This window comes from Daphnia magna, unplaced genomic scaffold, assembly GCF_020631705.1.
Source record: "Daphnia magna isolate NIES unplaced genomic scaffold, ASM2063170v1.1 Dm_contigs146, whole genome shotgun sequence".
In the NCBI taxonomy this organism is placed as follows: Eukaryota; Metazoa; Arthropoda; class Branchiopoda; order Diplostraca; family Daphniidae; genus Daphnia; species Daphnia magna.
The window spans coordinates 33,814-59,024 of NW_025533142.1; the positions used below are offsets into that span (position 1 = coordinate 33,814).

The 25,211-nt window shown below is 35.4% G+C and overlaps 1 protein-coding gene across 1 annotated transcript; it reads right to left on the bottom strand.

The window, feature by feature from the left end:
* Window positions 1-20,014: 20,014 nt before the first annotated feature.
* Window positions 20,015-21,363, bottom strand: LOC123467128. The gene is made up of 4 exons (XM_045167168.1): window positions 21,173-21,363; window positions 20,754-20,967; window positions 20,615-20,687; window positions 20,015-20,163 (listed from the first exon to the last, which is right to left on the bottom strand). The coding sequence occupies exons 2-4, from the start codon at window positions 20,919-20,921 to the stop codon at window positions 20,015-20,017; spliced, it is 390 nt and encodes a 129-aa protein (XP_045023103.1). The 5' UTR covers window positions 20,922-20,967; window positions 21,173-21,363.
* Window positions 21,364-25,211: the final 3,848 nt, after the last annotated feature.

Here is a 25,211-nt window from a genome sequence, read left to right on the forward strand (position 1 = left end):
CATATTTTCTTTCTTTCGCACGTTTATTATATTGTTCACGCTGACGATTCCGTGTTTTCTCGCTTTCTTCACGGACTCGCTGAAAGCTATAGCGCAATCGATCAGCTAAATTTCCTACATAGTCGGATACAGATTTAAAAGTTTGAGGGACAGCGTCTAAAAATTCATTAATGGGAAGATTAGGGTCTCTACCGTGAACTAAATAATAAGGGGTTTCAAGTGTCGAAGAGTGAACTGAACTACGATAAGCGAATAAAACATCGTCTAACATATTTTCCCAATTTGAATGTTCTCCGTCTTTCAATTCTTTTCTTAACATCGCGGTTAGTGTCCGATTAAACCTTTCTGTCTCGCCATTACTAGCGGGATTGTAGGCCGTTGTCAATCTTTGGTCAATTTTTAATTTCTTACAAAAATAACGGAACAATTTCGAGGTGAAATTCGTTCCACGATCGGAAATAATGGCTTTAGGCATACCATGTCTTACAATTATTGTTTTATATACACATTCTGCCGTGGTTTGGGCAGTTTGGTCTTTTAGAGCAACTGCTTCCACCCAGCGACTAAAATAATCAGTAATAACTAAAATATAACTATTTCCATTAGGCGAAGCGGGAGTAATAGGGCCTAAAAAGTCCATGCCAATTACGTGGAAAGGGGCTTTAGCAATTTCATGGGGGTGCAAAAGTGCTCTATATGTGGAAGAAGTGTTAGCTATACAAGTTTCACAAGCTTGACAATATTCTAAAATATCTTTTCTCATTGTAGGCCAATAATAATGATTTTTGACCTTCAAATACGTTTTATAAAAAGCTAAATGTCCACCCATCGGTGCGTCATGTAATTCTTTTAGCACTAAATGGCGGAGCGATAAGGGTAACACTACTTGACAATTAATTTCGTTACGCTTACTATTTTTGGAAGGCACTTCGTGGCGATAAAGTGTACCTTCTCTAATTTCAAAATACTCAATTTCTTTAGCCCATTCGGGTTTAGATTGGCTATTTTCCTCATTGAGCTCTCCTTTCTCTAAATAATTTCTAATGGCTACACAAAGGTCGTCTTCTAGCTGTTTTTCACAAATTAACTTAATATTATTTGGTACCGGCTGAATACTAGCTACTTTCAATCGTGATAAACAATCAGCATTTTGATGAATACGTCCAGGCCTATACTTTAATTCATAATTTGTAGCAGCTAATAGTATAGCCCATCTACCTAACCTACCGTTATTATCTTTCTGATTTTTCAGCCATTGCAAAGGACGATGGTCACTAATAATTTCAAAGAGTTTATCCAAGAGATAATGTCGGAAATGTTTAATTGCATCAATTACGGCTAATGCTTCTTTTTCAGTTGTACTGTATTTCATTTCGGCCTTGGTCAATTGTCTACTAGAGTAGGCTATTGGATGTTCTTGCCCATGCTGCATTTGAGACAGCACGGCTCCTATTCCATAATCGCATGCGTCAGTAAAAAGCAAAAATTTTTCGTTAAAATTTGGATAAGCGAGGACTGGGGGAGTTACCAGAGAAGTGCGCAATTTCTCAAAGGCAACCTGTTCCTCCGTTCCCCAGGCAAAAGGTTTTCTACTTAGATCTTTATGCGTTAATCGAGTTAACGGCTTAGCTATTGAACCAAAATTTTAAATGAATCTTCTATAATATCCAGCAAGCCCAAGAAATGATCTCACTTCGTCAACAGAAGTTGGTGTTTTGTAATTCCCTATCTTATCAATTTTTGCAGGATCGGGTTTAATACCGTCCGTTGAAATGACATGACCTAAATAATTTACTGAACGTTTAATAAACTGACATTTGTTAAGTTTTAATTTTAAATTTGCTTCTTTTAATAGGGTAAAAATTTCTCTGATATCTCGTAAGTGATTTTCGAAAGTGTCTGAAAAAATTATGACATCATCCAAATATACTAATGCTTTACTTCCTAAGACGTCTCTTAGTACATAATTCATTAATCGTTGAAAAGTGGCTGGTGCATTACACAAACCGAATGCCATTCTTTTAAATTCGTAAAGATTATTTTCTACAACAAAAGCGGTTTTTTCAATATCTGGGTCATGAACTTGAATTTGCCAATAGCCGGAAGCTAAATCGAGAGTTGTGAAGAATTTTTTTCCATATAATTTATCTAACGTTTCGTCAATTCTTGGCATGGGAAAAGAATCTTTCTTTGTAATACCGTTTAATTTTCTATAATCGACGCAGAATCTTATTTCTCCATTCTTTTTCTCTACTAATACCACGGGTGAAGCCCATGGGGACTGCGAATATCGAATTACATTTGCTTGAAGCATTTCTTGCACTTTGTCTTCTAATAATTTCCTTTGGTTATTTGTTACTCTATATGGGCGTTGTCGAATGGGGCCTCGTCCTTGGGTATCAATTGTGTGTTTAATAAGGTTAGTATTCCCTAGTTCGGAATCTTTTGAAGCAAACAAGTCGTGGAAGTCATTTAATAATTTAGAGAGCGGTGCTTGAAATTCAGTGTTGACTTCTGAAATTACAATAGGCTCAGTTATTTCGTTAGGCTTAGCTTCTCGTTGATCTAAAGCTATTTTTCCGATGACATGATGAATAATTTCAATTACGCCTAATTTGGTGTTTCTTGGGATTTTGACTTGATTTAACGAATGGTTTTCAACTACAATATTATACGTTCCATCTCCCGATACTTTTCCGATAAATTCTTCAATCTAAACTCCTGCCGGCAAATTTTCTACTGGTGTAAATATAAATGCGGTGTTAGGGGAAACATACGGAAATGAACCCTTTAGCTGGCCTACAATTACGAGCGACGTCTGACGAGATAGCGTCGTCTTTTTGACCGTCGTAACTGCCATTTCCGGTACCCTAAAAACAGAAGATGAGCCTTGCCCATCTCTAGCTAGATAAATGCTCTTCGTTTCTCCATCAAGCTTAAATGCGTGTTTCTGAATTGCGTCCCATCCAAGGATACAATCTTCAGAAATCCCATTTGTAATAATAAATTCTTGTTGTAAAATTGACTCTCCGTATCCAACGGGCAAAGTCACTTTTCCCAACGTATGTAACTTTTTCTCCCCTACATCATATAAATCGAAATCAAGCTGACTGCAGATCACCTGACCTCTAGGGGGCAACTTTTTAAATAATCTCTCGTGAATAATACTTGTAGACGCGCCTGTATCAAATAATGCTTGTAACGGAACCTGGAAAATTTTTAATGGAATTCTTGGAGTTGATTCATTCGTAATGGTTGTTAATTTCGCGACTTGTCGGGATTTAAAATGAGGCTCTTCATCAACTGACCCGAAGCTACAGTTGATTCCTACTGGTTTCCCTGGTTTTGCGGGGAACCTGGTATGTTAGGCCTATTGGTGCTTCTGAACTTAGGGCAATTATTAGATTTATGGCCGATGTCCCGGCAAGAATAACATATAGGCGGCTGAGCTTGTTCTAGTCCTTGACGTTGATAACGGCGACAATCTGCCTGAATATGACCGCGATAGCCACAAGAATTGCAAATTATCGACAGCTGTGTAGGCCTATTGTTGGTGTCGTTAGATGATCTCGGAAACGATGGTGTAGCGTTTGTAGGCCTATTCTGTGTGTTTGAGAATTGTCGATTCCCACTATTGTTAGGAAAGCGCGGTGGAAACGGTCTACCATTACTATACTGGTTAACAGTAGGCGTTTGAAAAGAAACTTGCTTCCTGTATGCTGTGTTTGCCGGATAAGAGACGTCGTTTTTATTTAGTTGAAGTTTTTTCACGGTTTGCATAAGCTCATTAAGTACATCTTTAATTTCTTCGCTTTCCGTTTTCTTTTTTTCGACAGGTTTATCCCCGTGGCGAATATTGGCAACTGCCCTATTCACAGCTTCTTTTTGGTCTATTATCATCTGCTTAATTTCTTTTAACTCTGCACTGCTGGTGTCTTGTGACCCGTCTATGGATCGAATAAACTCCTGTTTTTCGCGATCGGTTTCCAAGGCTTCTAGTCTGAGGGCATACACCCGTGTTGCTGCAACCAGTTCGTTAAAATCTTTAAATTCCTTATATTTGACTTTTGTCTGCAATTTGGAGTCTAATCCCTCAATAAATTTTTGCATGAGAATAACTGCAAACGATTTTTCGGAATGACCTACGGGATACGCGCGTTTAAAAATTTCCTGTATACGTAGCGCGTAATCGACAACTTTTTCACCTGGCTTACGTTTGGCTTTGTTAAACTTTTGAAGATATAAATCAACATTTTCATCGCCATGAAAATGGTCAAGCAATGCTTCTTTAATTGACTCATAATTATGCGGATGTTCTTTTAAAATTGCCTGAATGACGGAAAAAGCTCTGTCCGTTAATTTAGCACGTAACATCTGAATCGTTTTTTCTTCTGACCATCTCGACCCATCTACTATACTTTCAAATGATTCTAACCAAGAGTCAAAACGAGTAATAGGGCTTCCGGTGAAAGAAGGAAGTAATTGTAACCGGGAGAAAGTATGCTGGTTATTTTGAAAATCGTCCAAATCTCTGACTGTTGCTGCTCTGGTGGGGGAAGTATAGTAGGCCATGTTGTCGTTTTGAACTGGTAATCGAAATCCTAAATTTCCCTGTTGCGAAGTCTGAGACTGTGCTGGAACGCTGCTCGTAGGCGATCGAGATTCGCAACAACGTCTGCTGTCCGCCTGGACCGTTGTTCCGGGGAAAGGTTGTGTCGATTTGTAGGCTGGTTGTGTGGTTGACGAATAGGGCGGTGGACGGTGTGTCGCACTGGTATCGGGGGTTGAGGGGTTCTCGACAGCGGCGGTACTTGCTGTGGTGCCACGGATTGCTGTGGTATCTGTCCCGTGATATCCAGTGATAGCAGTTGTTTCAATTCGGTTTTGGTTTGGGAGAGCGTTCGTTTGATCTCCTCTGCTAGCTGTACGTTGTTCGGTCTGCTGGCTCCTGGGAAATTGTCCAGCTTCCTCAGCAGTAAGTTGATCTCGGGCGTCAGTGGTTCCAGTGGAGTCAGTAGTTGCAGCTCCCGTATGTATAGCGTAAGGTTGCGAATGTCCGCCAGAAATATTTGTTGATAGGCCAGAGATACCGTCTGCAAGTGAATGGAAAGGTCTTCCACTTCTTGCGAGAGATGGCGATATTGATCCTCTCTGTGTCTGTATGTGGTCCCACAATTCAGGATTAATTCCAAGATAGCCCTGCCTTTCTGCAAGTCGGTTATGCTGTGAAACTGTCCCAGCAGGAAGGTCAAGAACTGTCTCGCATACGACGTGAAAATCGCTTCCAGCTCGGACGTCTGTTGTTCCGTTACTGTCGTCTTCTTCGATTGTGCACTGAGTCTCACCTCTAGGATCGACGTCAAGTACTTCAGTAGGATCGTTGGTTCCTTCCACACCGTCGATGGGTTCTGGTCGTCTTGATATAGCTTCGTCAGTCGGATGTCCTGTATCAGACGAATTATCTGGGTCTGCACCTTCGGATCGTTCGACTGGAAATCCGCTTCTCTCTCCTTCAGGCTCTTGATCGCAAGTATTAGGGACGGGAGCTTGCTCGCCTTGGTTTGGAATATCTTGTCGTGATTGTTCTTGACTTTGTTGAATAGATGGCTCAGGCTCAGGTTCAAGTGATTTTCCATTCGGTGTGTTCTTCGTATGGAAGAAACCGAGAACTGTGCTTGCCAAAGAACTAGTTTTGGTCGCTACTTTCGGAGGAGACTTAGAGGGTGAAATACGTTCAGCAAATCTAGCGAAAAAGGAAGGTGATCGTTTTCCTGACGCAACCTCGGACGTAGCGCTTGCTCGAGTTTTTCGGGAGGGAGTTGTATCAAGCCCCGCTACGGCTTTGTACGCAGCGTTCGATCGTAGTTTTTGTAACTGAGAGTTCTTTGGGTGTACTTTGGGATTTAAAACTGGGGAAGCGGATCTACTAATTGCTTCGGCAGTGGTCTCCAAAGTCCTACCACTCTGAAGTGTATCTGGTGCAAACTGAGTTTCGGTAGTCAAGTTATCAAAATCAAGGGATCGAGCTATGGTTTCCTGATCGGGTAAGGTAACAGTTATTTCGGGCTGAAAGTGCTTGTTTACAGGGGAATGTACAAGTTTATGCCCGCCAGTAACAACATCATCATTCATTGTGGTTGAGTTCCAAAAAGCGCTGCCACCATTATGTAAAGCATCCTCCCTCTCGGGTGGATGACTTTACGGATTAAGACAAATATATTACCACGGAACTCGGAGACGTTTACCCACAATGATGACAGTGTATTATTAGACTAGGCCATAAGAATTACACGGGAAAGGACATACAATATGACAAGAAAGGGAATAACGAGCCAAACCATAACAACCAATAGAATAAGGGCAATTTGGAAGCTTACCGATGTAGCGCGAGCGTTACGGGAGCGCACGTTGGTAAAACGATACGAAGTGGCTCGGGGTAGCGATAGCGGGACACGGTGGAAAACAGACACAAGATGGAGACGATTGGAAATACAATTCAGATAGGCACTTACGGAAACAGGTAGTCGGAGAAACACTTGTAAGAGAAAACACTAAGACAAGTTAGGTGTCGAACTAGTGTTGTTGAAGGCAACTGAACGTTTTGCGAGCTGCTAGTTGTCTGATCTTTCTTAGATTTTGAGTTCACCATGAAACCTCGCATCTCGTCAAAGTGGCGTGATGCTGTTGACGTGTCGCTATGTCGCGCGTGCAGCCAATCAGAAGGTGTTTGTTTAATGGCTTGATTGGCGTCGCGCGTGCGACCAATCAAACGGATGTTTAATTAATGGCGTGATATGCATCGCACGTGTAACCAATCACGGAAGTTTGTTTAGTGGCGTGATAATGCGTCGCACGTGTGAGTCAGACAGCAGGTGTTCAATTGGGTAAACGCTAAGATGTCTATGACAAATGGTTACTATGCGGATTACGATATTCGAATAATATGCAAAAGAAGAGTAAATGCAAGAGAGTAAAATGTAGACATAATTATATACCAAGGGAGAGTAAACATAATATTATAAGAATGCGGGTCATAAGATATATTTGTAGGCCTTCGTTACACTACCATGAATTTTTACTTCTATATGTAAACAGGATCAAATATACTTGTATTCAATTTTAATACACTGTTATACCATGAGTTTTTACTTCTATATGTTTACTGCATGGAATATACTTGTATTCAATGTGAATACACTGTTATACCATGAGTTTTTACTTCTATATGTATACTGCATCAAATACACTTGTATTTAATGTGAATACACTGTTATATCATGAGTTTCTACTTCTATATGTAAACCGGATCAAATATACTCGTATTCAATGTGAATACACTGTTATACCATAAGTTTTTACTTCTATATGTAAACAGCATCAAATATACTTGTATTCAATGTGAATACACTGTTATACCATGAGTTTTTACTTCTATATGTGAACATACTTGTATTCAATGTAAATATACTGTTATACCATGAGTTTTTACTTCTATATGTAAACTGCATGAAATAGACTTGTATTCAATGTGAATACTCTGTTATACCATGAGTTTATACTTCTATATGTAAACAGCATCAAATATACTTGTATTCAATGTGAATACACTGTTATACCATGAGTTTCTACTTCTATATGTAAACAGGATCAAATATACTTGTATTCAATGTGAATTCACTTTTCTACCATGAGTTTTTACTTCTATATGTAAACAGGATCAAATATACTTGTATTCAATGTGAATACACTGTTATACCATGAGTTTTTACTTCTATATGTAGACTGCATCAAATCTACTTGTATTCGATGTGAATACACTGTTATACCATTAGTTTTTACTTCTATATGCAAACATCATCAAATATACTTGTATTAAATGTGAATACACTGTTATACCATGAGTTTTTACTTCTATATGTATACTGCATCAAATATAATTGTATTCTATGTGAATACACTGTTATACCATGAGTTTCTACTTCTATATGTAAACAGGATCAAATATACTTGTATTCAATGTGAATTCACTTTTCTACCATGAGTTTTTACTTCTATATGTAAACAGGATCAAATATACTTGTATTCAATGTGAATACACTGTTATACCATGAGTTTTTACTTCTATATGTAGACTGCATGGAATATACTTGTATTCAATGTGAATACACTGTTATACCATGAGTTTTTACTTCTATATGTATACTGCATCAAATATACTTGTATTTAATGTGAATACACTGTATTATCATGAGTTTCTACTTCTATATGTAAACAGCATCAAATATACTCGTATTCAATGTGAATACACTGTTATACCATAAGTTTTTACTTCTATATGTAAACAGCATCAAATATACTTGTATTCAATGTGAATACACTGTTATACCATGAGTTTATACTTCTATATGTAAACAGCATCAAATATACTTGTATTCAATGTGAATACACTGTTATACCATGAGTTTTTACTTCTATATGTATACTGCATCAAATATACTTGTATTAAATTTGAATACACTGTTATACCATGAATTTTTACTTCTATATGTACACTGCATCAAACATACTTGTATTCAATGTGAATACACTGTTATACCATGAATTTTTACTTCTATATGTATACTGCATCAAATATACTTGTATTCAATGTGAATACACTGTTATACCATGAGTTTTTACTTCTTTATGTATACTGCATCAAATATACTTGTATTCAATGTGAATACACTGTTATACCATGAGTTTTTACTTCTATATGTATACTGCATCAAATATACTTCTATTCAATGTGAATACACTGTTATACCATGAGTTTTTACTTCTTTATGTATACTGCATCAAATATACTTGTATTCAATGGGAATACACAGTTATACCATGAGTTTTTACTTCTATATGTAAACAGCATCAAATATACTTGTATTCAATGTGAATACACTGTTACACCATGAGTTTTTACTTCTAAATGTAAACAGTATCAAATATACTTGTATTCAATGTGAATACACTGTTATACCATGAGTTTTTACTTCTATATGTATACTGCATCAAATATACTTGTATTCAATGTGAATTCACTGTTATACCATGAGTTTTTACTACTATATGTATACTGCATCAAATATACTTGTATTCAATGTGAATACACTGTTATACCTTGAGTTGTTACTTCTATATGTAAACAACATCAAATATACTTGTATTCAATGTGAATACACTGTTATACCATCAGTTTTTACTCTTATATGTAAACAGCATAAATTATACATGTATTCAATGTGAATACACTGTTATACCATCAGTTTTTACTTCTATATGTAAACTGCATGGAATATACTTGTATTCAATGTGAATACACTGTTATACCACGAGTTTTTACTTCTATATGTAAACTGCATCAAATATACTTGTATTCAATGTGAATACACTGTTATACCATGAGTTTTTACTTCAATATGTATACTGCATCAAATATACTTGTATTCAATGTGAATACACTGTTATAACATGAATTTTTACTTCTATATGTAAACAGCATCAAATATACTTGTATTCAATGTGAATACTCTGTTATACCATGAGTTTCTTCTTCTATATCTAAACAGTATCAAATATACTTGTATTCAATGTGAATACACTGTTATACCATGAGTTTTTACTTCTATATGTAAACAGCATCAAATATACTTGTATTCAATGTGAATACACTGTTATACCATAAGTTTTTACTTCTATATGTAAACAGCATCGAATATACTTGTATTCAATGTGAATACACTGTTATACGATGAGTTTTTACTTCTATATGCAGTTACGAAGGAATATACTTGTATTCAATGTGAATACACTGTTATACCATGAGTTTTTACTTCTATATGTATACTGCATCAAATATACTTGTATTAAATTTGAATACACTGTTATACCATGAATTTTTACTTCTTTATGTATACTGCATCAAATATACTTGTATTCAATGTGAATACACTGTTATACCATGAGTTTTTACTTCTTTATGTATACTGCATCAAACATACTTGTATTCAATGTGAATACACTGTTATACCATGAATTTTTACTTCTATATGTATATTGCATCAAATATACTTGTATTCAATGTGAATACACTGTTATACCATGAGTTTTTACTTCTTTATGTATACTGCATCAAATATACTTGTATTCAATGTGAATACACTTTTATACCTTGAGTTTTTACTTCTATATGTAAACAGCATCAAATATACTTGTATTCAATGTGAATACACTGTTATACCATGAGTTTTTACTTCTATATGTGAACATACTTGTATTCAATGTAAATATACTGTTATACCATGAGTTTTTACTTCTATATGTAAACTGCATGAAATAAACTTGTATTCAATGTGAATACTCTGTTATACCATGAGTTTTTACTTCTATATGTAAACTGCATGGAATATACATGTTTTCAATGTGAATACACTGTTATACCATGATTTTTTACTTCGATATGTTAACTGCATGGAATATAGTTGTATTCAATGTGAATACACTGTTATACCATGAGTTTTTACTTCTATATGTATACTGCATCAAATATACTTGTATTAAATGTGAATACACTGTTATACCATGAGTTTTTACTTCTATATGTATACTGCATCAAATATACTTGTATTCAATGTGAATACACTGTTATACCATGAGTTTTTACTTCTATATGTAAACTGCATTAAATCTACTTGTATTCAATGTGAATACACTTTTATACCATTAGTTTTTACTTCTATATGTAAACATCATCAAATATACTTGTATTCAATGTGAATACGCTTTTATACCATGAGTTTTTACTTCTATATGTATACTGCATCAAATATACTTGTATTCAATGTGAATACACTGTTATACCATGAGTTTTTACTTCTATATGTAAACTGCATCAAATCTACTTGTATTCGATGTGAATACACTGTTATACCATGAGTTTTTACTTCTATATGCAAACATCATCAAATATACTTGTATTCAATGTGAATACACTGTTATACCATGAGTTTTTACTTCTATATGTAAACTGCATCAAATATACTTGTATTCAATGTGAATACACTGTTATACCATGAGTTTTTACTTCTATACGTAAACAGCATCAAATATACTTGTATTCAATGTGAATACACTTTTATACCATGAGTTTTTACTTCTATATGTAAACAGCATCAAATATACTTGTATTCAATGTGAATACACTGTTATACCATGAGTTTTTACTTCTATATGTAAACAGCATCAAATATACTTGTATTCAATGTGAATACACTGTTATACCATGAGTTTTTACTTCTATATGTAAACTGCATCAAATATACTTGTATTCAATGTGAATACACTGTTATACCATGAGTTTTTACTTCTATATGCAAACATCATCAAATATACTTGTATTCAATGTGAATACACTGTTATACCATGAGTTTTTACTTCTATATGTAAACTGCATCAAATATACTTGTATTCAATGTGAATACACTGTTATACCATGAGTTTTTACTTCTATATGTAAACAGCATCAAATATACTTGTATTCAATGTGAATACACTTTTCTACCATGAGTTTTTACTTCTATATGTAAACAGCATCAAATATACTTGTATTCAATGTGAATACACTGTTATACCATGAGTTTTTACTTCTATATGTAAACAGCATCAAATATACTTGTATTCAATGTGAATACACTGTTATACCATGAGTTTTTACTTCTATATGTAAACAGCATCAAATGTACTTGTATTCAATGTGAATACACTGTTATACCATGAGTTTTTACTACTATATGTAAACTGCATCAAATATACTTGTATTCAATGGGAATACACTGTTTTACCATGAGTTTTTACTTCTATATGTAAACAGCATCAAATATACTTGTATTCAATGTGAATACACTGTTATACCATTAGTTTTTACTCTTATATGTAAACAGCATCAAATATACATGTATTCAATGTGAATACACTGTTATTACATCAGTTTTTACTTCTATATGTAAACTGCATGGAATATACTTGTATTCAATGTGAATACACTGTTATACCATCAGTTTTTACTACTATATGTATACTGCATCAAATATACTTGTATTTAATGTGAATTCACTGTTATACCTTGAGTTTTTACTACTATATGTATACTGCATCAAATATACTTGTATTCAATGTGAATACACTGTTATACCATACCTTGAGTTTTTACTTCTATATGTAAACAGCATCAAATATACTTGTATTCAATGTGAATACACTGTTATACCATCAGTTTTTACTCCTATATGTAAACAGCATCAAATATACTTGTATTCAATGTGAATACACTGTTATTACATCAGTTTTTACTTCTATATGTAAACTGCATGGAATATACTTGTATTCAATGTGAATACACTGTTATACCATGAGTTTTTACTTCTATATGTAAAAAGCATCAAATTTACTTGTATTCAATGGGAATACACTGTTATACCATGAGTTTTTACTTCTATATGTAAACAGCATCAAATATACTTGTATTCAAAGTGAATACACTGTTATACCATGAGTTTTTACTTCTATATGTAAAACAGTATCAAATATACTTGTATTCAATGTGAATGCACTGTTATACCATGAGTTTTTACTTCTATATGTAAACTGCATCAAATATACTTGTATTCAATGTGAATACACTGTTATACCATGAGTTTTAACTACTATATTTATACTGCATCAAATATGCTTGTATTCAATGTGAATACACTGTTATACCATGAGTTGTTACTTCTATATGTAAACAACATCAAATATACTTGTATTCAATGTGAATACACTGTTATACCATAAGTTTTTACTCTTATATGTAAACAGCATCAAATATACTTGTATTCAATGTGAATACACTGTTATACCATGAGTTTTTACTTCTATATGTAAACTGCATCAAATATACTTGTATTCAATGTGAATACACTGTTATAACATCAGTTTTTACTTCTATATGTAAACTGCATGGAATATACTTGTATTCAATGTGAATACACTGTTATACCATGAGTTTTTACTTCTATATGTAAACAGCATCAAATATACTTGTATTCAATGGGAATACACAGTTATACCATGAGTTTTTACTTCTATATGTAAACAGCATCAAATATACTTGTATTCAATGTGAATGCACTGTTATACCATGAGTTTTTACTTCTATATGTATACTGCATCAAATATACTTGTATTCGATGTGAATACACTGTTATACCATTAGTTTTTACTTCTATATGCAAACATCATCAAATATACTTGTATTAAATGTGAATACACTGTTATACCATGAGTTTTTACTTCTATATGTATACTGCATCAAATATAATTGTATTCTATGTGAATACACTGTTATACCATGAGTTTCTACTTCTATACGTAAACAGGATCAAATATACTTGTATTCAATGTGAATACACTTTTCTACCATGAGTTTTTACTTCTATATGTAAACAGCATCAAATATACTTGTATTCAATGTGAATACACTGTTATACCATGAGTTTTTACTTCTATATGTAAACAGCATCAAATATACTTGTATTCAAAGTGAATACAATGTTATACCATGAGTTTTTACTTCTATATGTAAATATCATCAAATGTACTTGTATTCAATGTGAATACACTGTTATACCATCAGTTTTTACTACTATATGTATACTGCATCAAATATACTTGTATTCAATGGGAATACACAGTTTTACCATGAGTTTTTACTTCTATATGTAAACAGCATCAAATATACTTGTATTCAATGTGAATACACTGTTATACCATCAGTTTTTACTCTTATATGTAAACAGCATCAAATATACATGTATTCAATGTGAATACACTGTTATTACATCAGTTTTTACTTCTATATGTAAACTGCATGGAATATACTTGTATTCAATGTGAATACACTGTTATACCATCAGTTTTTACTACTATATGTATACTGCATCAAATATACTTGTATTTAATGTGAATTCACTGTTATACCTCGAGTTTTTACTACTATATGTATACTGCATCAAATATACTTGTATTCAATGTGAATACACTGTTATACCTTGAGTTGTTACTTCTATATGTAAACAACATCAAATATACTTGTATTCAATGTGAATACACTGTTATACCATCAGTTTTTACTCTTATATGTAAACAGCATCAAATATACATGTATTCAATGTGAATACACTGTTATTACATCAGTTTTTACTTCTATATGTAAACTGCATGGAATATACTTGTATTCAATGTGAATACACTGTTATACCACGAGTTTTTACTTCTATATGTAAAAAGCATCAAATTTACTTGTATTCAATGGGAATACACAGTTATACCATGAGTTTTTACTTCTATATGTAAACAGCATCAAATATACTTGTATTCAAAGTGAATACACTGTTACACCATGAGTTTTTACTTCTATATGTAAAAAGTATCAAATATACTTGTATTCAATGTGAATGCACTGTTATACCATGAGTTTTTACTTCTATATGTATACTGCATCAAATATACTTGTATTAAATGTGAATACACTGTTATACCATGAGTTTTAACTACTATATTTATACTGCATCAAATATGCTTGTATTCAATGTGAATACACTGTTATACCATGAGTTGTTACTTCTATATGTAAACAACATCAAATATACTTGTATTCAATGTGAATACACTGTTATACCATAAGTTTTTACTCTTATATGTAAACAGCATCAAATATACTTGTATTCAATGTGAATACACTGTTATACCATGAGTTTTTACTTCTATATGTATACTGCATCAAATATACATGTATTCAATGTGAATACACTGTTATTACATCAGTTTTTACTTCTATATGTAAACTGCATGGAATATACTTGTATTCAATGTGAATACACTGTTATACCACGAGTTTTTACTTCTATATGTAAAAAGCATCAAATTTACTTGTATTCAATGGGAATACACAGTTATACCATGAGTTTTTACTTCTATATGTAAACAGCATCAAATATACTTGTATTCAATGTGAATGCACTGTTATACCATGAGTTTTTACTTCTATATGTATACTGCATCAAATATACTTGTATTCAAAGTGAATACACTGTTACACCATGAGTTTTTACTTCTATATGTAAACAGTATCAAATATACTTGTATTCAATGTGAATACACTGTTATACCATAAGTTTTTACTCTTATATGTAAACAGCATCAAATATACTTGTATTCAATGTGAATACACTGTTATACCATGAGTTTTTACTTCTATATGTATACTGCATCAAATATACTTGTATTCAATGTAAATACACTGTTATACCATGAGTTTTTACTTCTATATGTATACTGCATAAATATACTTGTATTCAATGTGAATACACTGTTATACCACGAGTTTTTACTTCTATATGTAAACAGCATCAAATTTACTTGTATTCAATGGGAATACACAGTTATACCATGAGTTTTTACTTCTATATGTAAACAGCATCAAATATACTTTTATTCAAAGTGAATACACTGTTACACCATGAGTTTTTACTTCTATATGTAAACAGCATCAAATATACTTGTATTCAATGTGAATGCACTGTTATACCATGAGTTTTTACTTCTATATGTATACTGCATCAAATATACTTGTATTAAATGTGAATACACTGTTATACCATGAGATTTAACTACTATATGTATACTGCATCAAATATACTTGTATTCAATGTGAATACACTGTTATACCTTGAGTTGTTACTTCTATATGTAAACAACATCAAATATACTTGTATTCAATGTGAATACACTGTTATACCATAAGTTTTTACTCTTATATGTAAACAGCATCAAATATACTTGTATTCAATGTGAATACACTGTTATACCATGAGTTTTTACTACTATATGTATACTGCATCAAATATACTTGTATTTGTTCAATTTAAACAAGGAAAGCTACTTTTATTAATTGATTCAGCAGGGAACTCTGAGGCACTCTTAGTGTGTATATCTCACATGTAACTGTACATGTGGAAGTCAAGACACTCTTAGTGTATATCTCACATGTAACTCTACATGTGGAAATCCTACAGTACATAGTAATATTCCAGTAGATAAATGACTAGAACATATCTTACCTTTTTAATTCACTTATGATGAATAATACGAGAGCGTCCAACCACTAATCAGATCAGTCTAGAGTATAACCTACTTGGTATAATAGCAGTAGCTAGAGTGAGGCAGAAATCAAACGAAGGAAACGTGAAGCAGACTTCACACGCTTAGGAGTAAGAGATGCCAACAGAGGTAGTACTAAACAGTAGTACTTAGGTGTATAGTTTTTATTGGCGGATACACATTTTCAACATTCTCCCTCAAACAATAAATACTTTAAGGTTTGAATGGAATTACACCTATTCTAGTTCGCAGATCTTCTAGACGGGGCCTTGGCAAAGGCTTTGTCAGTATGTCGGCTAGTTGGTCAGCAGTTCCAATGTAAGTGACGTCGATGTTGCCAATGTTTTGCTGATCTCGAACAAAGAAGTATTTTACTTCAATGTGTTTAGTTTTCTGATGATGTTCAGGATTTCGAATGAGACTTATTGAGCTCTGATTATCACAACGAATCGGTACAGGTTTGTTGTTGTATGGCCTGATTTCTGATAGAAGCCTCTGAATCCAGACAGCCTCTTTTGCGGTTTCACATGCTGCCACGAATTCTGACTCAGTTGTGGACAGGGAAGTGCATTGTTGACGTCGACTTGCCCATGACACTGCTCCACCTTGGTAGATGAAGATATATCCCGATGTTGATTTTCGAGTATCGAGGTCTCCTGCATAGTCGGCATCAGTGTAGCCAATCAGATTTTCTTGGGCGTTACCATCAAAGCAAAGTTCGTAATCAGAAGTTCCGTGCAGATAGGAAAAAATCCGTGTCACACCCCTCCAATGTGCCGGCCCCGGATTTTGGCAGTGCTAGGCAACTTGACTCACCGCAAATGCAACATCTGGGCGTGAGAGTACCATTATGTACATGAGACAGCCTATCGCCTCTCGATAAGGGATTGCTGTCATTGCTTCAATCTCGTCTTGACCTGAAGGGCCCATGGAAGAGGTGAGACGGCTATTCGGATCTGCTGGTATTGCTTTTGGGTTGCAGCCAGTGAGGTTGAATCTCTTTAGCATTTTTGTGATTTGCTGATGTTGGCTAATGAATATTTTCTTTTCACTCCGATCTCTCCTGATGTCTAGTCCAATGAATCTGTCTGCTGGTAAGGAGCGAATTTGGAAATGAGTGCTTAGATATTCAATAATTTCAGTGAGAATACGTTTTTTGTTGCTCATGACTAATCCGTCATCGACGTAGATTGCCACAATCGTTACTTCTCCCTCTTGATGACGGAATAGGATGCACGAGTCTGCTTGGCTTTGAGTGAGACCAAATTTCAGCAAAAAATTATTGAATTTACCATGCCAGGCCCTTGGTGCCTGTTTGAGGCCGTAGATGCATTTCTTCAATTTACATACAGCACTCGCTTTGGTATGGTCGATAAACCCTTCTGGTTGTTCCATGTATAATTCTTCTTCAAGGTCACCATACAGGAATGCGGTTTTAATGTCTAGTTGTATCATATCGAGATCTTCTTTACTGGCAATTGCCAGTATGAGACGAAGGGAGGTGTGTTTCACCACAGGGGCAAATGTCTCTTTGTAGTCGATACCTTTTCTTTGGCTGTAACCCTTGGCTACGAGACGGGCTTTGTACCTTGTTGGGATGTCGTTGTAACCCGGTTTAATTTTGAAGATCCATTTGCATTTGATTGGTAGTCGGTTGGAGGGAAGTGGTGCCAAAGTCCAGGTCTCATTTTCTATTAAAGATGAGTATTCCTCGTTAACTGCATCTCTCCATTGGTTCGCCTCTTGAGATGTTATGGCCTCTTGATAGCTCATTGGCTCTTTTAGACTATTCTCATCGTAGTCCGTGGATGTCAAGCATATTCCTCGTCTTTGGTTTTCGATCCTTTTTGACCGCCTTAATTCATTGCTTGGTTGATTGATGACTAGTTCTTCATTGATTAATGGAACTTCGGGCTGATTGTCAATTTCCGCATTATCATCGGTAGGCTCGTTATTGTTCGCCGTCTTTGTAAGTTGTTCTGTGATGGGTAAGGTGTCTTTTGTAGCTGTCTCTTCCTGTTGGAGTGACTCGGTTTGGTCTGGTGGCAGCATTGAGCGAATGAAGGCAATTTCATTTTCTAGTTCCGGCACACTTTCGTCACTTTCTGGGATGGAATGTTCATCGAACCGGACATCACGGCTGATTATCATCGTGCGAGTTTTCGGATCCCAAACTCGGTAAGCTTTTGATGTCTCACTATATCCAACAAAAATTCCTACAATACTCTTCGCATCCAATTTTCTTCTTTTTTCATCTGGAACGTGGACAAAAACTTTCGAACCGAATACTCTAAGATGTGACAGGTCAGGTTTATCTCCAAACCAGATTTCATACGGTGTGATCTGACATCAAGACAGAAATGAGAGTTAATAAAAAAATTAAGTAAAAAAAACTGTCTACCTTCGCCGTGCTGGACAGCACTCGATTTCGAATATAGTTTGCGTGACTAGCAGCTTCAGCCCAAAGTTCTAGTGGGACCTTTATGATTCAAATAAAACTCAGTTATAGCTAAAAGAGGTAAAGTTTTTTTTTTTTTTTTTTTTTTTTTATATATATATATATATATATATACCTTTCTGGCGAATAGCAAACAACGAGTTGCCTCCATTGCCGTTCTGTTGTAACGTTCAGAGACCCCGTTTTGTTGTGGACTGTAGGCTGTGGTTGTTTCGTGACGAATCCCTTCTCTATCTAACCAGCTGTTAAAATTTTTTCCCACGTATTCACCTCCACGGTCGGTCCTCAGCGTGTTAATAGATTTTCCTTGTTCTACACGCATTCTTGCAGCGTATTTCATAAATTTTTCTTCTACTTCAGATTTTCGCTGGATAAAGTTGATTACCGTCCATCCACTGTAATCGTCTTTGAATATGACATAGTAGCGTGCTCCTCCAGGGGAAGCAATTTGCATCGGGCCGCATACATCTGAGTGTATTAGTTGTCCGATCTCGGTGGCACGATCCCGCCCTGTCGGGAAAGGTAGTCGACACATCTTTCCTTTCATGCAGTCTGCACAAGGTGATGATTGAACATCACTACTCTCTCCTAGATGTAAACCATTGACTGCTCCTTCAGTTGACATTTGTTGGATAGCTTTATAGCTGAGGTGGCCGAGACGTTCGTGCCAGAGCGAAAGAGGCTCGATTGTTTTTTGAACTGTAAATGTTGCCAAACAAAAACCAAAAAAAATATAATCAGTAAACGACTTACAAGAATTCAGTTTACCTAACATGACTCGTTCTTTAGTGACAACTTTGATGTTTAGGTGGTATAGCCCTCTTCCAGCTCGTTGGCCGACCATAAATGTTGTTCCCTGGTGTGAGAAGTAAACTTGGTTGTTGTTGAAGTGGATCTCGGTACCGTTTTCAGTTGCTGTACCGATGGAAAACAGATTAGTGCCAAGTAGTGGTACATACAAGACATCTTTAATCGTTCCAGAGCGTGTGATCCCATTGACTGTAGTTTCAATTCTAATATTGCCTTGTCCACAGACGGGCAACGAAACACCTCCTACTCCAGAGACCGTCCATGTCCCTGTATCAATTGCTTCGAATGTGTCAAAGAAGTCTAATTGGTCTGACATATGAGATGTTGCGCCCGAGTCGGCAAAGAAATCCAGGTTGCTTCTCACAGAAAAGCTTAAAGACGAATGGTCAGAAAGAATTTGAAGGCTGAAGTCTGTGCCGTGCTCGCCTTTTGCAATTTCAGCTACTTGGGCATGAGACCCGCCATGGGCACTCAATGCTTGTTTTTCATCTCGAATTCTGCTGCGACATGCTGCTATAAAGTGACCTTCTTTTTGACAGTAATGGCACTCAAGCCTTCTTCTTTTTGTTTCTGGTGGACCTCGCCAACCACCTCTGAATCCACGGTGCCCTCTGTGAACATGATAGCTTCCTCTAAGGTGATGAGGTCCTTGTCTGTACATGCTCGTTTGTGGAATTGAAGTGAAGAAAGCTTCGTCGGCAGGGCTATTTCGACCGTTGTTAAATCTTTTGTTTGTTCTCTCTTCTTTTAACAACCTTGTAGTAAGTAAACTTACAGTTTTTTCTTCTTCTTGTAAACTGTCCCATACTGACATGAAGTTTCGAAAGCTTGGTGGAAGCGTACATATGATCTTGTTGACAACATCAATCTCAGGCACAGGTTCACCCAGATCTTTAAGCTGTTTTGCCAGTGACTCAATTGCAGTGATGTGCTGCATGACATCTTGATCACAGCGAAATTGAAGCTGGAAGAACTGTTGTTTCAGAAGATGCTTATTGTCCGCAGCATTTTGCATATATTGGTCAGACAACCGTTTCCACATAGCAGAAGCTGTCTCACAGTTGATAAGTGTGTCTTTCATTTCTTCATTTACGGTGGCATACAGAAAACCACTTGCAAGAATATCTTTTCTGTTCCATGCCGTTATGGCTGCTTCATTTGTTACCACACCACTTTCATCTTTCACCTGTAAAGATGAGAATCCATTTAGTATACTTGTCTTAAATTGACTGTGCAAGAGTATCGAACTTACTTCCTCTGGTTTGCTGACTTTATTTTCTACAATGTCAGTAAGCTCATGTTGTCTGAACAACAACCATACACCATATTTCCACGATGGGTAATTCTTTCCATTAAACTTTGGGATGTGACTGACATCCTTTGAAATGTTCTCTCCGTCCTGCTTACTTGTACTGGTCATCTTGTTTATTTCAAATGAGAAGGTTCTGCGCAACTGGGCCCATAACCTGTTCAATCTAAACAAGGAAAGCTACTTTTATTAATTGATTCAGCAGGGAACTCTGAGGCACTCTTAGTGTGTATATCTCACATGTAACTGTACATGTGGAAGTCAAGACACTCTTAGTGTATATCTCACATGTAACTCTACATGTGGAAATCCTACAGTACATAGTAATATTCCAGTAGATAAATGACTAGAACATATCTTACCTTCTTAATTCACTTATGATGAATAATACGAGAGCGTCCAACCACTAATCAGATCAGTCTAGAGTATAACCTACTTGGTATAATAGCAGTAGCTAGAGTGAGGCAGAAATCAAACGAAGGAAACGTGAAGCAGACTTCACACGCTTAGGAGTAAGAGATGCCAACAGAGGTAGTACTAAACAGTAGTACTTAGGTGTATAGTATTTATTGGCTGATACACATTTTCAACAGTATTCAATGTGAATACACTGTTATACCTTGAGTTGTTACTTCTATATGTAAACAGCATCAAATATACTTGTATTCAATGTGAATACACTGTTATACGATGAGTTTTTACTTCTATATGTAAACAGAATCAAATATACTTGTATTCAATGTGAATACACTGTTATACCATGAGTTTTTACTTCTATATGTAAACTGCTTGGAATATACTTGCATTCAATGTGAATACACTGTTATACCATGAGTTTTTACTTCTATATGTAAACTGCATGGAATATACTTGTTTTCAATGTGAATACACTGTTATACCACGAGTTTTTACTTCTATATGTATACTGCATCAAATATACTTGTATTCAATGTGAATACACTGTTATACCATGAGTTTTTACTTCTATATGTATACTGCATCAAATATACTTGTATTCAATGTGAATACACTGTTATAACATGAGTTTTTACTTCTATATGTAAACAACATCAAATATACTTGTATTCAATGTGAATACACTGTTATACCATAAGTTTTTACTCTTATATGTAAACAGAATCAAATATACTTGTATTCAATGTGAATACACTGTTATACCATGAGTTTTTACTTCTCTATGTATACTGCATCAAATATACTTGTATTCAATGTGAATACACTGTTATACCATGAGTTTTTATTTCTATATGTATACTGCATTAAAGATACTTGTATTCAATGTGAATACAATGTTGTACCATGATTTTTTACTTCTATATGTAAATATCATCAAATATACTTGTATTCAATGTGAATACACTGTTATACCATCAGTTTTTACTACTATATGTTTACTGCATCAAATATACTTGTATTTAATGTGAATTCACTGTTATACCATGAGTTTTTACTACTATATGTATACTGCATCAAATATACTTGTATTCAATGTGAATACACTGTTATACCTTGAGTTGTTACTTCTATATGTAAACAGCATCAAATATACTTGTATTCAATGTGAATACACTGTTATACGATGAGTTTTTACTTCTATATGTAAACAGAATCAAATATACTTGTATTCAATGTGAATACACTGTTATACCATGAGTTTTTACTTCTATATGTAAACTGCTTGGAATATACTTGCATTCAATGTGAATACACTGTTATACCATGAGTTTTTACTTCTATATGTAAACTGCATGGAATATACTTGTTTTCAATGTGAATACACTGTTATACCACGAGTTTTTACTTCTATATGTATACTGCATCAAATATACTTGTATTCAATGTGAATACACTGTTATACCATGAGTTTTTACTTCTATATGTATACTGCATCAAATATACTTGTATTCAATGTGAATACACTGTTATACCATGAGTTTTTACTTCTATATGTAAACAACATCAAATATACTTGTATTCAATGTGAATACACTGTTATACCATGAGTTTTTATTTCTATATGTATACTGCATCAAATATACTTGTATTCAATGTGAATACAATGTTATACCATGAGTTTTTACTTCTATATGTAAACATCATCAAATATACTTGTATTCAATGTGAATACACTGTTATACCATCAGTTTTTACTACTATATGTATACTGCATCAAATATACTTGTATTCAATGGGAATACACAGTTATACCATGAGTTTTTACTTCTATATGTAAACAGTATCAAATATACTTGTATTCAATGTGAATACACTGTTATACCATGAGTTTTTACTGCTATATGTATACTGCATCAAATATACTTGTATTCAATGTGAATACACTGTTATACCATGAGGTTTTACTACTATATGTATACTGCATCAAATATACTTTTATTCAATGTGAATACACTGTTATACCTTGAGTTGTTACTTCTATATGTAAACAACATCAAATATACTTGTATTCAATGTGAATACACTGTTATACCATAAGTTTTTACTCTTATATGTAAACAGCATCAAATATACTTGTATTCAATGTGAATACACTGTTATACCATGAGTTTTTACTTCTATATTGTCGCGGGTGAAAAGGGAGATTGGTTATCTCTTCGCAGAGATGAGTCATCCGCTCCTTGGACAACGCTGCGATCGTGGTGAATAAATTATCGGGAGAAGTCCACTCTAAGAAATATACGCAGATATGCAGTCCGGAAGGGGAGTAATTCGCGCGACGGTATAAAACGCTGCCCCGAATCTGCGTTAGATGAGTCTCCATCGGGTGAGCTCCCGGAGCTGGGCTCCGTAAGAGGAGTTCCCTGGTTTCCCTAGAGTTCTTCAGACGCTTCTCAAACTTTTGGTAATGGTTATCCCTTTTGTTTGAGTTAAACCATTGTTTAGAATTTAAGTCATCCCTTGTTGTATTTGTTTGTTCTTGTCCCAATACAACTCGTGTGACAATATTGTTGCAGACGGCCCCGTCTGTCTCCTTACTCCACCTATGAGTCCCTTGCTGTATTGTTTGGGTGCCCTGAGGGCCCTTGTGATTGTCCCTTGTGACCGTCAGTTGGCGTGACTGTCACGTAAGCCGGCCGGCGCACGAGTAGGACGGTTAGACCTGGCGTAGCAGTCGAGACAAGTGTGTCTCCGTAAGTCTTACTGTCGTAAGCAAGTTTAAGAGAGAGCTTTGGCCAACACCTGGCTCCTTCGCGTGCATTGTGTTTCTTGTGTTTAATATATTCGTGTAAGAACCCTAATTCATTTGTCGTTTACTTATTTATTCGTGTAATTTAAACAATCTGATTAGTCGAATCCGCTCGTCGGCTGAGCAGATTGCAACATTTGGTGTCAGAAGTCGGGCACGGGCCATTGAATAGCTCTCATTTTTTGTTGTTTTTTTTTCTTCTCCTCTCTCTCTTTGTAAAATTTTCTTTTTGAGAGCTGCCCGTGCGAAATTCACGTAGTTTTTTTTTTCTTGTCGTGTCACCAGCCCCCTCCCCCAAATTTTTCGCATCCTTTTTTTTTGGGTTAAAAACGCCCCCTCCCAACCCCCCAACTTTTCGCGCGTAAAACCACGTGGCCCGTTGAGGCCTGGGAATAATTCGTGTCATTTTTTTTTGTGTGTGTGTGTATGTGTGGCTTATATAATCTGCGTGATAGCCGCCATTTCTTTTTTTTTCCCTTCGCGTTAATACGCTTTTTTCTCCGGTATTGAGCAGAGTTGGTATTTTTTTTCGTTTCTTTTGCTCTAGTATTGAGCAGAATCAGTATTGATTCTGTCCTTTTTTGTTTTGTTTTGTTTTTTTGTTTTTTTTCTCTTTCCCCGATCACGTTGTCCAGTTATCGTGTGTCGTAACGACAACAACCACCCGTATCTGTATTTCGTTTATTTATTTTTTTTTTCCTTTTTTTTTTTTTGTATATTTAACTAACATTTGGTAGTAAGTAAGTGTGTGGAGTCCTATCGATAGGTCTTGGGAAATCATATGCCGCCTAAGCGTACAGATTCTTCAGTGCCATTTCAAATAGTAACGCGTTCAACCACCAGGACGGTAGCCACGCCGTTGAAACCTGCACGAGTAGTAGTGCCGACCACACAAGTACCGTCACCGTCCCTGCGTGGTGGCGTGAGTAGGCTCACTTATAATTTACCAGTTTCAGCAACTGCAGTTTCAAGGGTACCAGACATGGCGCTGCCCCAGGATCTAATTGATGCGCTGAGAAATCTCACGACGGCAATGGGCCAAGATCGACTAGCTGCCCAAAATCAGGCGGCAGATCTTTTGAACGCGTTGGACCAACAGCGTCAACAGTCAGCGAACTTGGTGCAACAGCTGGCCAACAATGCAGCAGCCGGACAGAACCAGCAGCAACAGCAAA